Genomic DNA, 14,839 nt, shown 5'->3' on the forward strand with positions numbered 1-14,839 from the left:
ACGATTGGTTACATCTTGAACAAACATGATTAATACATTATGGATCATTCGGTTTTTTTTGCTCAGCCCCTGGGTGTAATTGCATCTGTACCTGGATGTGCCTGCCGTCAATCAACAACTAACCGGATTCAGTTTTACCTTGTTTGTTAAACATATTTTGGACCAGAGTTCTCTCTCCAAAGACATCTTCGGTTTACTCTCCATTTGTCTTCCAGCTCATTAACTCCCCCCACAACACCACCACCTCCCCCAGTCCAGCTCCAGAACTTCTGTAAAGTGGTGCCTCCTGTAAGCTTGTGGTTAACATCAGTGGTATTAAATTTTTTTTAGCCCTCCTAGGGCTGATATATTTGTCCTGATCCCCCACCCCACAGACACACACAACGGTGTTCCACATATGCGTTGACCTGTCTTCTGTTTCTGCTTCTCTTAGGTGTTGCTTTGCCGTCACATTTTAACATGACTAGCAGCTAGAAATTCCTGGCATTAACATGTCGGCATTAATTGGGCGACTTTCCCACTATAACATGCGTACACATGTTACACTTCTAGTCATGACAGTTCGATGTATTCAATACGTGGTACCTGCCTGTGTTATGCATTTTAATTACTTTAATTTGTTAGCACCATATAATGTGTATAGGCATACAATGTGTTCATGAAGGTTCCAATTTCAAAACAGATCAACCCCCCTCCGCCCAGTTTTTTTAAGTATTCCCCAGACCAGTGCCCCCAATGCCCCTCCCCCACACCCCACAGTTCGAATGCCTCTGGTATACTAGATTAGTTACATTATTGATGCTATACACGTGGAATCTATTTCAAAGGTCAACATGTATTTTAACCTTTATACGGCAAATTTGTACTTGCGTAACAGTTATGTCAATCCCTGCATATAATATCTTCCCCATATAAAACTTTAAAAGATGTTGATTTGGTTGCGCAGGGATAACATTTTATGAAATTATGAAATTTCTCAAAATCTGCTATTTTAAACGCAGATAATCACAAGAGCCTGTAGTGTTTCAGTGACTCCAGGTAGCTGGGCACGTCTGTGAGGGGATTAAAGGGAGTGGAGGAGCAGTCCGGTGACACTGGCCTCATCCAGTGCGTGGGGGGGGGGGGGGACATGCACATGGGCGTCTCCTCAGGTACTTATGGTCTTGATGCCTTGCCGCGGCACCTTCCGACGCTGCCGGCGCCTCACGCAGAAGGCGTAGAGCGCGCCAAGCGGGATGCAGCTGAGGGACGATGCCAGAAGCAGCCCGATGAAGACCTGGGCAAACGCCGGGTACTTTGTGGTCACTGCACGGCCCTGGAGGCAGAGGTGGGAAGTACACCTTCAAAACAGAACCCATATTAACACCGGTACACCCCCCCTTCAAGGCTATATATCCTAATGAAGAACTTGGGGAATGAAAAAGTAGCTCAGAGCAAATAAAAGTTACCCCCCCTCCCCAAACACCGGCTATTTGCTCATACAAAAAGTCGTTTCGTGTTCAGAGTCATGAGTCTTTGATGATTTTAAATTCATAAAGTGTCAAAAAGTAATCATGATTAACACACACATGCAGAAGAGCACGCAACAAAATAGCTTGAGTTACAGAAGATAATTTAGCTAAACAGTAAACATATAATATTTTGGTAACAATTTAGTTGAGGTGACACAACTTTGACTCAGATACACCTCAAGAACAAATCATGAACTAATATTGTCCCTGCATGAAATACATGAACCACGATGACTAATTAATGATGGATGTACATGGGATCAGTACATGACTAACACCTAATTACTGGTTAATTAATGCATTAAGTAAGTGTGTACCATGACATTATTTGTGCCATCTCAAGTAAAGTTTTACCAAGATTTTATAGAGCTTTTTGTTGATGCATCAACAAATGTGACAAGAAACTGACTTGTGGAGCGGAATCAAAAGTTACCAGATCTTTATCCCAGGCCTGGTAGGTGGGCGTTCCCCCCCTGATGTAAATGACGATGTAGAAGATGAACAAGCCAATGATAAGGATGGGACCCACGCCTGCCCACACAATCTTCCAGTACCAGTTCGGTCGATGGCCAATCATGTCTTCAATATCATTTTCAAACCTGTCAAGATGTAAAAGGTCAACAATTTGCTATAATACACCCCTTCACAGGCAACCGAATTAGAATATACAGTGAACTTCCTTCATAAAGCTCCTGCATCAAGAATTTTGTGCAGCAGTTTGAAGACCATTGTTAAATCGCACAAACCTCTCTAGATGTTTTAATAGACCACCTATCCCTGCAGGAGTGAGGCAGGTCTACATTTCGACATAATATTACATAGACTAGCTCAGGTTACGATGGTGTGCCTGTGATCAGAAAGCTGCTGGTTGCAATACTGTGACTGACAGAGGGGTTTGACCATTAGGCCCCTGAACAAAGCCCTTGACCCCCTGTTGCCCCAGGAACTGGCTGATTCTGCTCTCTCAAAATATATAAAAATGTAAAGCATAACACGAAGCTTTTGAAACTGAGGTAATTAACCCCAAAAATGATCACAGCGATCTTCAGTTGTCTGGAGCCTGTCCCAGAAACTGTGGACGTGAGGCAGAGAACAACCCAGGATGGGCTGGTATCCCATCGCAGGGATCACCTACCAATCGCTCAACCATGCTCACCTAGGGGCAATTTGGCAACTCCAATTCACCTCAACTGCTTTTTTTGGACTGTTTGAACCTGGAGGAAACACCCTGACGACACGGGGAGAACATGCAAACTCCACAGGCGTGGAGCCGTAGCAGAGACCCAAACCCTGCTACCCACTGCACCACCATGCCACCCCTCTATTATCATCAGCTATGAATCCATGTTACAGTGCAGTTGCTTCTTCTAAAAGTATTGTAGATCTAGATAAGTCATATCTGGATGCAATGTCTTGATGCAATTGACACTTGTGATTTTTTTAGACGTGAATCAATTTGCTTGTATTTTCACAAACGTTTTTGGCACATAAAACAAAGATGGCTGCGAAAAGACTGGAATCTCCTGGCCTGGAGCGCCTACCTTCTGAGTCCGTAGACGTAGCAAACGCTGATGATCTCAATGAGCACAATGAAGAGCAACGACAAGGTGGCGCCATAGTCGTTGAACATGGTGAGCCAGTAGTTCCCTGAGCGCGTGGTGAAGCCAAGGCCAAGAAGGAGGCAGAAGAGGCAGACGAGGCCTGTGAGGAAAGAGGCAGCAATGAACGTCCACCATAGATGGGACAAGGGATTTGCACTAAAGGCTCGAGGAAAAGCTGATCAGGAAACACGCCACTCAGTCTCTCCGAGTGCAAATTATAACTGCAACGTTCGCCTGACGATCCTAGAATTCATGTATGTGGATCAAACAAGTTTGTTAAAAGACAATGATCATACTAATGACTCTATTTCAATATCTGTCCTTAAGGATAACTAAGATGTAATAGGGATGGTAACCCAATGTCCTGCCCCTTCACCACTGCATGAATGGACACTACTGTGAGGTCAGTATACCGGCACAGAATGGCTGCCGTCACATCAGCCAGGTGGGAGCTACACAGTAGTGGTGGTTGATGTGGATCTTTGAAGTGCTTTGGGTGTCTTGAAAAATGCTATATAAATGTAACATTCCTTCATGTACTATAAAGAATTAGGTAAAGTTGTAGGATCTAGCTTGGTAAAATACAAGTGCCGTACTCTATAGGTGGACTTTGGCTACCTAATTTTTGGGGCTATTAATTAATCTCAGTCCCAACCTAATTAGATCTGTCTGCTTACCAAAGATATCAATCCCTGATAAGTTTCAGCAGAGCAAAACACAATAAATCACATTCCCTTGCAGGTCATTCCTTTACTGGGCTCGACTTAATCTAAACCCCCCCCCCCCCCGATTCTTAACACATTTCATTAAAGCTTATTGACTCAAGATAAGCATATTGCCCCTGACGCTGTGAGTTATAAAGTATTGAAATATTGGGTGGTAATAGGGATAATAGGGGATATAGGTAATAGGGGATCTCTATGTGAGTAACTCTTTGATAAGCTTCAGGCAGACATCAGATACCTTTGCTATTACTAAACATATATATCTTTTTTAATTCAGCACCAAGTAAAAAAACATTAATCTCTGTTTCAACAGTTGCAAAATACTCTCTATTTGAACATCTCCTCTGACAGGTCACCCCTCCTAAGGGTAAAACATTTTTGATTTATGACACCACCATGCCCAGGCAGGGACGTGTGTGTGGGGGGGGGGGGGGGGGGGGGTTTAATCCTGCACCCATCATCCTGTAGACTGGGGGATAGTTATGGGACTAAAGCAGACAGTACTGGTCTCCCAGCTTATCCAGCTCAATATTTTACACAGAACACTCTAAATAGCACACTGATTACATATAGTGAACAGCTTCCATAGACCTATTTATTTGATGATCTTGATTTTTAAGAAAATAAATAAATACTAGCAGACCCCGTGGAAGAGGATGGGAAGCCTACAATTTAGGACAGTGTTTCCCAACCCAGACCTCGGGGACCCGCAGACGGTCCACGTTTTTGGTCCCCCACCTCCTGGTATGGGAGTCTCCAAAGATCGGCTTAGGATATGAGATGAAGGTGTCGTGTTTGGCGTTAATAATTTTTGGCGTGTAACGGTACACAGAAAATTCACAGAAAGTTTGGTACGTGCTTCGGTTTTTAGGAAACAGTTCGGTACGTGCCTCGGTTTTTAGGAAACAGTTTGGTACGTGCCTCGGTTTTTAGGAAACAGTTCGGTACGTGCCTCGGTTTTTAGGAAACAGTTCGGTACGTGCCTCGGTTTTGAGGTCACAGTTCGGTACGTGCCTCGGTTTTTAGGAAACAGTTTGGTACGTGCCTCGGTTTTGAAGTCACAGTTTGGTACGTTTTCGGTACAGCAGGGATAAAAGAAACAAAACATAAATTGCTTCTTTTTTTATTTATTAAACAATGGTTTATTGAACAATGTATGACCGTCTTAAAGAAAAAGTCTCTGTCACTCCTGCTGCAACCTACTAATACAAAGCTAAAATTTACTTAAAATTAAATCAAAATAAATATTCTCACAAATAAATAAAAATAAATATCCATTATTGTGCATATTTAGAAAATTAACTGTACCTGACCTGTACTGTATTCACATTAGTAGCTTTCAGCTTCATATGTGAATTGTGCAACACAAATATTGTCTCAAAAAATACAAAGCATAACAAAATAAATATCCATTATGGTGCGGCATTTAAAAAAAGCACCTGTGCTGTACTTGTATTCACATTAACGACGTCCAGCTTTCCATTAGGACGTACACACGCATGTGTAGTGGTGCGGCTTCATCCACCCATTTCCGAATGTTGCTCGGGGGAAACACAGAAACACACAAAGGTTCCGCATTTACTGCATTTTTTTTCGGTACATATGCATACCGAACCGAAAGACCCGTACCGAAAAATTTCTGTATACGTGTACCGTTACACTCCTACTTAACATATGCATGTCATGATAGGCTGTAGACCTCATTGTTTATTTTTCCCTTTCTATGCAAAGACAAAGGAGCAGCTTGTTCATTAATAAGTATATCAGTGCATAATACATAATTTAAATCCCTTAATTTAGCTTTATCAACCCTGAACTGGACAAACGGATATATAAAAGGGACGGGTAGATGGATTCTTTACTTTATTTTACTATAATTAACATTTTTTGGTCATTTTCATGTCGTAAAGTTTTTATATAAATTTTATTTTAAAAACTATGTTTGTACATTATGAAATATTTTCATTATTGAATTAATTTACTTCCACAACAAATTCAACCAACAGAACCAGCGGCAGTAACGTTTCAAGCAAGTCATCAGCCCTCAGCCTGGACGCACGCACCGTTCAGGGTCTCGTTGCTGAGGTGGCGGGACAGGAAGCGGATGTCACACAGCGGAGTGGTGATAGCCGTCACATTTCCCAGCATGCTGCCCAAGCCGAGCATGAGCAGCATGGAGAAGTACAGCACAGACCACAGCTGAGGCACTGGCATGTTCTTGATGGCCTCGCTGTACACGATGAAGGCCAAGCCTGTTCCTTCCACGGCCTGAAGGAGGCACACATAACATCTCACCATGAGCAGTGGGGCCAGGCAAGACTGGAACCAACAACTTTGATCTGAAACCCTACAGTGCATTAGGAATTTGGGAATAGAACATTTACAGTTTTTTTCATGATTCTATAAAACTGAAATTTCACTCATAACACCGCCAGGGCAGTGAGTCTGTAGGACTGACACCCCACTATAAAATGTGCTTCATTACTGTGTCCAGTTCAGTCTCTAGGCTGCAGATTTCCAGCTTGTTGGACAACGCAGCAAACCGGTCTGGGTATGTTTGGTTCAGCTCCGTGACCCAAAAGGTCACATTATCCACACTGATGGCATCTTCTGCCAAGTCAAAGGTGTTTAACAGCAGCAATCGCAGTCTGCAGAGGACAAAAGTCAGTGAACTATTAAAATATATGCTTCTGGCCTTACTCGTATCCTTAACTTTATGGTTCAATAAATGCCAGGTAATTAAAATGTTATCACAAAAATGATGTGTAATCATTAATCAAATGAACGTCTCACACATAGGAGAAATGAGTGTTGATTTGTAATCTAGGATGGTGGAGCTGTGTCTAAAAGCCCTTTGACCCCACCCAAAGGCTCACCTCCCCAAGCAGGCTTCGTAATTGAACGTGGCCTTGAAGCCATAGATGGAGAAAGTCACCACGCTGGCAAAGATGGAGGTGCCACTGTTGATGAGGGACACAGCAATGGCCTGGCGCTCGAAGTTGTTGTTGTGGTTGTTGTAGCTGGCGAAGGCAATGAGGGAGCCGAAGCCAAGGCCCAGGGAGAAAAATATCTGCGTGGCAGCGTTGATCCACGTCGTAGGGTTTGCTAACTGCTCCAGCTCCATAAGGAGACACATCGGACCGTTAGCATCACTAAACTCCTTTTCAGTTGACAGTTATCTGCCTGTGTTACAAACCCACTGTCCATGTTACCTTGGGCGTGAACATGTACTTCAGACCATTAACGGCTCCATGCAGGGTGACCCCTCGGATCAAGTAGATGAACAACACCAGGTAGGGGAAACTGGCCGTGAAGTAGACCACCTGGGAGAGGCATGAAGGTCTACATTTTCATAAGACATGACACGGACTGGTGAGAACACCCCCACCGGCTCGCTCGACACTAACACTGCTACTGAACAGATTATATATTCATGAGCTCCCCCCTTGACCTTGACCAGAATACGCAGCTGGAAGCTCCTTTGATGAATGTTCAGATGCCTTTCTGGAATATTCTGACACAATCAGACCCCATACCCTTCTGATGATACATTTGTTCCACATCTGTGGTGTTTTTCAATTTTAACTCCATATTCAACTTCACTTTTGACCCCTAGAGCTACATTTACATAATTTACTTGAATGGAGGTCGCAAATCTTCAGTTACTTTGTCTGAATCACTTTTTTTCTCAGTTTCCCAGAGATTCAATAATTCAGCCTAATGGCCACAATGCATTAAACCAGGGGTGTTAAACAGTTAGACAGTTGCTGGGTTTCCTCTCATTTAACACACCTGATTCAACTCCTTGTGCTAATCACCACACAGCTCTTGAGCTGAATAATTTGTGGTGGAGCAGGGAAAGAACTAAGCCACACAGGGCTTTGCCCCCCCAGGACTGGAGTTTGGCACCCCTGCATTTAACAAACATAATCACATTAGCTTGATGTTAAAATGGCACATACAAGGGCATAGCTAGAAGTGAAGGGGGAGCGGGGATATGGCTGGTTTTTCCAGGCAGGGAGCCCCCTAAGGTAGATGTTTAGGCCCCTATAAAGTGCTGCCCCCTGCATCTGCCAGGGTATCTGTGCCCCTCCAACACCCCTGAGTGTGTCATGGCAGAATATACATGAACCTCCTTAACTGATTCTCGTCTGGGACTCTTTACCCCGAAGATAAAAAAATCAGCATGTGGACCAGGGCTACCTTTCCCGTAGATGCCACACCACGCACGATGCAGAGGTAGACGAACATCCAGGCCAGCAGGAGGCAGAGCGCCTGGCCCATGTGAATGCCGCCACCGTCGTTAATGGTGGGGCTGATGTTCAGGGTCTCTCTGTAGAAGAAGTACTGGGTGGATGTGGCCGCTTCACACTCCTCCAGGTGGCCTGTCAGGTTGGTGTTTGCGGGGCAATGGGCCCAGGGGAGCACAGTCTGCAAGGGCAACCACACATAGACGCAGCACGCGTGGTGACATGTGATGCCATTCAATCATTACCAACACCCAGTCCCTGATGTTTTCACCTACACCCAGTTTCTAGCCAGCACTCGCTCTACCTTTTTAGAGCCCTAGGCTAGTTTTATTTGGGAGGCCCCCCTACCATGATAATCTCACTTCCTCCACAATGCAGGTAATTCAGGAGCCCTGGGCAACTGCCTATTCTGCCTGAGGCTAGACGGAGCCAAGTGTGTAGCCCTCTCACTGACCAGGCGCCTGTCTTGTCTTATTTTGTTTTTGTTATCCTCTATTTTCTGTTTCTTCCATCCCAATGTCACATGGCTCCCTGTGTCATGTGACCTCGCTTTCAGTCCCAACTGAAGCAAGCCTTACAGGCAGAAAATCATCATCCATCCGTTTTAGGGTAACTCCTCTGTTATTTTCTTTAGCGTGTACATTCATTGTTTTTAACAGCTTGACTTGTTGTGCCGGTTTTCATTAAAAACAAACACCTACAGTAAACAGCACTAAGCTTCTTCACAAAAGTGGATTCTGAAATCCAGAATCCTGCAGCTAGCTGCACTGACATTGCTATGCTGAGTTAGACTCGAACGGCCCCAAGATCCATAAAACAGAATTCCGACCATCATATCCTTAAAAGGGCAAGACGAAAGTTGTTGCACTCACCTGAAACGAATGAAAGAGGTACCAGAAGGACCAAGCGTTGATCACATTGTAGTACAAGCAGAGATATATTGAGGTGACCACACTTGCAATACCTGGACAGCAGTAAAGCGGGTGTTAAACCAACTCGCACACCTGCGTAATTCTCATCAGCTACTAGTACTGCCGTTATCTGCATGGTTGCTGGGGCAATACTGACACACATGTAGAGTGTCAGCTGTGTGTTACCTTCATCCATCCATCCATTTTCCAAACCACTTATCCTACTGGGTCGCGGGCGGGGTCCGGAGCCTATCCCGGAAGTAATGGGCACGAGGCAGGGAACAACCCAGGATGGGGGGGCCAGCCCATTACAGGGCACACTCACACACCATTCACTCACACATGCACATCTACGGGCAATTTAGCAACTCCAATTAGCCTCAGCATGTTTTTGGACTGTGGGGGGGAAACCGGAGTACCCGGAGAAAACCTCACGACAACATGGGGAGAACATGCAAACTCCGCACACATGTGACCCAGGCGGAGACTCGAACCCGGGTCCCAGAGGTGTGAGACAACAGTGCTAACCACTGCACCACCATGCCGCCCCCCTGCGTGCTGCAATGGTTCACAAATCCCAAAAGGCTGAGGAGGTCGAAGGGCAAGACTGGTGTCACCTTGGTTTAACTGTCACCTGCACACATAGCTAATATATAATAAAAGATTTATTTTTCTTTCCTCTACAGAAATCCCTGGGTTAAAGGCATATCGGGAAAATAACTCCTGCAGAATTCTGGGAAATGTAGTCCTTCAATGATATCACTCACCTACACCCCCCAGATAGGGGCTAATGGCACTCCAAGCCCCAATACTGCCTAGGCGCATTCTCTGGCCAATGGCTAACTCCAAGCAGAAGAGGGGAAGCCCCTCCAGGACCAGCATGATCAGGTAGGGTATCAGGAATCCACCTGGGAGCAGGATGTTAGGCGAGGGTCAACACTGGAATTCTTACCCTACTAACTGTCACTCCTGAATTGCCCATATTATAACTAAACAGCCAAAACAAGTACATGGGCCTGGAGATTAATTGCAAATAAACATCTTGTATCATTCAGAGCACAAGTGAAACCTCTTCTTTGTTGTGGTTAGGATGGTAGGAGGGAGGGGGATACTCTGGATGGGGTGCCAGCACACTGCAGGGCACGCACACAGACACACACAGACACACACGCACACGCACACACACACAGACACACACACACCATCACACACACACACACAGACAGACACACACACACACACACACACACACACACACACAGACACACACACACGCACACAGACACACAGACACACACAGACACACACACACACACACACACACAGACACACACACACAGACACGCACACACACGCACACAGACACACACACGCACACAGACACACACACACACACGCACACACACACACACACAGACACGCACACACACGCACACAGACACACACACGCACACAGACACACACACACACACGCACACACACACACACACACGCACACAGACACACACACGCACACAGACACACACACACGCACACACACACACACACACACACGCACACAGACACACACACGCACACAGACACACACACACACGCACACAGACACACACACGCACACAGACACACACACGCACACACACACACAGACACACACACGCACACACACACACACACAGACACACACACGCACACACACACAGACACACACACGCACACAGACACACACACGCACACAGACACACACACACACACACACACACACACATGCAGACACATGCACACACACACACTATAGTGCACTATAGATAATTCAGAGATGCAGGTTCACATAATTGCATGTCTCTGAACTTTGGGATTGGAAAATACCTGCAGGAACCTTCTGCAACACAAGCGAACTCGACACACACAGCACAAGCAGGCTGCGATTCGCCAAACGCAGGAGTTTGGGGTCACAGTGCTAGCCTCTGAAACATTCCCATTTCCACTTTCTGGAAAAAAAAACAACTTATTTTCTATGTATCTAGTGTCTAGTTAGTGTCAGTGTTTGGCAGCAGATATGATCTCCGCGGACAACTGAATGTAGCTGTGGAAGCAGTGAATCTGCAAAACACTTGTGAAATTCTGCTAAGAAGGTGTGCAGTACACAATCAAGTTATGTTTCTATACAATTCATCTAAGAATAGGGCATGTTCCCGCTTGATGTTACATTTTTGCAGTCGAAAATATTCCTGTGCACAAATCCAGTTTGGATAGAGATGCCGGGGCTAGCTGCCACAGGAGTAAGCTGTCTCACAGCAAATAATTTTTCCTCTAGGGGTTGAAGACAATGAATACTGGCATCAAACGACACGCCTCTCTGTCTGACATCATCAGCTGGTTGTTGTTTGTCAGACACACAGCACAATGAGGAAGTGGAATATTTAGCAATTCTGACGATTCGAATGTCAAAAACAGGTTGTATGTTCTAAATATTTTCTGATTTATGGCAGGGGTACCCAAAGTGGGGGGGGGGGGGGGGGGGGGGGGTCGCGAGATGGTTTCCGGAGTATGTTCATAAGAATTTGTAACCATAACCCCAACTGGTTGATCATGATAAATGTACTGAAGGGGACCAAGGCATTGTTACTTTGTATTTTGGGGATCATGGACTGAAAGGTTTGAGAAACCATGATTTTTCTATTTCCATTTTGGGAGAGTATAATGCATATAATGTATAAATAATCCATAATCCCTCAGAGTGTGTTTCATTATCATATTCAACAATATACTGATTACTATAACAATACATTTAAAGCATCCCCTTTAATTACAATTTTTACCTTATAATGTTTTACTTTTTAAATATTAAGTGGGTATAACGCTGTTGTCTAAGGATATGCAATGGAATATATTCTGTCATGTTTATGATAGGTCTATATGTTAGCGTTATCTGTTTAAATCTGCACGTGTTATTTTAATGAACTGTAATAACATTAACACGAATACAAATTTAAATACTGTTGTTTGTTAAACCGCAACTTAGTAATAAATATATTACTGCATTCGAAATTTCACTTTGGGTTACTTGAAGTTAATTGTTAATTGATTACATTGTGACAACTTTCCCCACATCTTAATGGTCTACTTTGTCACAAATTTGTAATGTGTGAAGACATAAATTTCACACAAACCGCCCGTCCCCTTCTTTTCGCTGATAACTATTCTATAATTCTACATTGTGGGCAGATGTTGAAAAAAGTCAACATGCCCAGTGCTCCAATATTCCATGATGCATATTCTTACGTTAATCTTACAGTGACGGTTAAGGTCAGGTAAATGCTCTGAATAGGTGGTGTTAGAATGTACCTTGTCATTGGTTTATTGCAGTTTTCCATTGAACAATCATCGGGACAGAACAAAACAAACACGGTTAGTGTAACCATTCACCATGGGTGCCCCGTCTGAAATGATCAATGTGTGGGTTAAAAAAACACACAAGGACTAGCTGGGAAAATTTGATTCCTACCTCCTCCATGCATTTGACAGAGATATGGAAAACGCCACACGTTTCCCAGCCCCACCGCATAGGACACACAGGCGAGGACGAACTGCATGGGATTGTCCCACGACGGTCGCGTGTCCCCTTTCTCCATCACTGCATCCAGAAGATTAAACCAATACAAACCCTCTCAGATCTCTGCTCAGCTTGCAATTAACGGAAATATGTATCAAAGAAATCACTTCGAGGTTTAAGTGTAAACCGGTTGCGTTTCTTTGCTGGCGCTTTCCCGAACTCTTTCAAGAAGCGCTTATTCTCGCTGATTATTAAAGTGACGAGGGAGGGCTGTCCTTTTAAACCAGCACAACTTGCACAACTCAGGTGAATGTTTAATTAGCGTTTTTTTTTCTTTTCTTTTCCAACTGATAAAGTATTTCCTCCAACACTGTTTTATGCCACCTTTTTGGCGTATTTGCGCACATGTGTGTATTGTTTCTGAACATTTGAATGCACTGTACACACCGAATCTGCCTGGGAAATTGCAGTGTGCTGGACACGAGATGGCGGTAATATTAACGGTAATAAAACGTTTTTATAATCAAGTGCAACTAAAGTTTTGTATGATTATTTGTGTATTCTTTATCTTTAGTGCGAATTATTTTCTTTATTCATAATCATTTGAAAATAAACTCGAGGTTTTGAAAACACATACAGTGTTCAACTAATATAAATTAATCTTTGCGGACCTTTAACCATGGGACATATTTAAAATATAGAAATTGTATTAATAGATACAGTTACAGTAAAAATTTCCAGCTCAAAACTGTTAACCTGACTACTTGCGACCTATATTTAATTATGGTTTTGTGTAATATTAATCTGATAAAAAATATATCTCAGTACATTGTGTTGAGACAATTCCAGAATGTTCTCCGTGTCTGTTTACGGTCTTGAAGACATGCTGACGTGTTTTTGTCAGAATTCTGTATACTGATTTAAACTTGAAGCAGAGAATGGGATTTAAACCTACCATCATCTGTTTGAAAGTTCAGTTCCTCTACTACTTGCATTCATTATGAAACCCCCTTCTGACCGGACATATGTCCAATCTACCATCATTTCTTGCAAGAATAAACGACAAGTTGTCTTTGTTTGTTAGTCTGGCTTAAACCATGTTCCCACACTACGCCGCGGTCTCAAAAATAATCAGCTTTCATATTTCAAGATTAAATACAAAGGTTGCATTGCAAAGGTTGTTGCATGTTGGGTAATTTAATACCTTCCCTTGAGGGGACTGTTTTGCTGGGGTGACAGGGCAGAGAGGGGGGCATGTTTGAAAGCCGGATGTTTTGTGACATATGCAAGTTTTGGCTCGGGATGGACTAGTATGATATCAGACCTCCTGATTTTCACTGAAGGCTCCAGCGCAGGTGCTGCAGGGTTGCTCTGGATGCAGTGCTCAGGATGCTGGTGCTGTCCCAGTGAGGAGCAGGGACCCCAGTGAAAAACACAGCTGAGTAACTGGAAAATGCTTTATTCACACTCCAGCCCACAGGCAGGTCAGCAGATGAGGCAGCGGCATCCCAGGATTCTGCTGGGCAGCGGAATCTCATGTTTATTTACTGAGATGGTCCCAGGACAATGGGCCCCAGCTGTGTCATGTGTGTCCCACTGGGCCGCTATGAGCGGCGGGTGAGTTCCCGCCAGGAGGGGTCAGAACATGTGGGGGCAGATGGCGAGTTTGGTCTACAGGTGGGGGATGTTTGCTGACTGATGTGGATTTGAAAAACTCTACTCCCTGGTTGACCTCCATTATCTGCAGGACTCTAGCAGGTTGGACACATTTGTTTCTCAGTGAAAAACACATCATGCTTGTGAAGATCTGGAAAGAACCAGCCAGACAATGAACTCCGGCCCATATGAAGTTCACTGTGTTTTGTCCATGTTCCCATCAATGCAATAGGAAACAAATTCCTCATAGCCAACACCGAATGTTTCCATGAACGTAAAATGCAGTGAAGACTGTATTTATGTACTTAATGTGTATGTACCCTTTTGTCGTGAGGGATTTTCTGTTTAAGTCTTTAATTAATTTCAGCTTTGACATTTAAGTATTTTAGAAACAGCTAAGATCACTCTTATGGAAATGAACTACAAATAGCTAATTTTACCGATAGAAATAGTGTGACTATTTGCAACAAAATTGGTGTTACGTTACTTACAATTAAACTGTGGTTCAGTGTGTCACTTCAAAGTTCGAAATAAACACACATCACATATTTTAGAAGCAAATCATTGATGAAATGTAGAGCTGAAGTTGGTACATTAGAACATTATTTCTTACTCAAAAGTGCAAACTTTTG

The 14,839-nt window shown here is 43.8% G+C and overlaps 1 protein-coding gene and 1 long non-coding RNA gene across 2 annotated transcripts; one reads left to right on the forward strand and one right to left on the reverse strand.

The window, feature by feature from the left end:
• Positions 1-594: 594 nt before the first annotated feature.
• Positions 595-12,636, reverse strand: LOC125748802 (sodium- and chloride-dependent transporter XTRP3-like). Its single transcript, XM_049025441.1, has 11 exons — positions 12,504-12,636; positions 9,766-9,906; positions 8,960-9,051; positions 8,041-8,268; positions 7,050-7,160; positions 6,714-6,955; positions 6,323-6,485; positions 5,901-6,105; positions 3,053-3,212; positions 1,945-2,110; positions 595-1,315 (listed from the first exon to the last, which is right to left on the reverse strand). The coding sequence occupies exons 1-11, from the start codon at positions 12,628-12,630 to the stop codon at positions 1,148-1,150; spliced, it is 1,803 nt and encodes a 600-aa protein (XP_048881398.1). The 5' UTR covers positions 12,631-12,636; the 3' UTR covers positions 595-1,147.
• LOC125748807 (uncharacterized) lies at positions 11,510-14,755 on the forward strand. The gene is made up of 2 exons (XR_007399676.1): positions 11,510-12,406; positions 12,524-14,755. It is a non-coding gene; the product is annotated as an uncharacterized LOC125748807 (long non-coding RNA).
• The last annotated feature ends 84 nt before the right edge of the window (positions 14,756-14,839 follow it).

The sequence above is a fragment of the Brienomyrus brachyistius genome, chromosome 9 (genome assembly GCF_023856365.1).
Source record: "Brienomyrus brachyistius isolate T26 chromosome 9, BBRACH_0.4, whole genome shotgun sequence".
Classification (NCBI taxonomy): Eukaryota; Metazoa; Chordata; class Actinopteri; order Osteoglossiformes; family Mormyridae; genus Brienomyrus; species Brienomyrus brachyistius.

Coding starts and splice junctions, on each gene's coding strand:
- LOC125748802 (XM_049025441.1), bottom strand. CDS start 12,630: ATGGAGAAAGGGGACACGCGACCGTCGTGGGACAATCCCATGCAGTTC. Junction 9,052..9,765: donor CCCCTATCTGGGGGGTGTAG/GTGAGTGATATC, acceptor ACTGCTGTCCAG/GTATTGCAAGTGTGGTCACC. Junction 1,316..1,944: donor AGGCCTGGGATAAAGATCTG/GTAACTTTTGAT, acceptor CTCTGCCTCCAG/GGCCGTGCAGTGACCACAAA.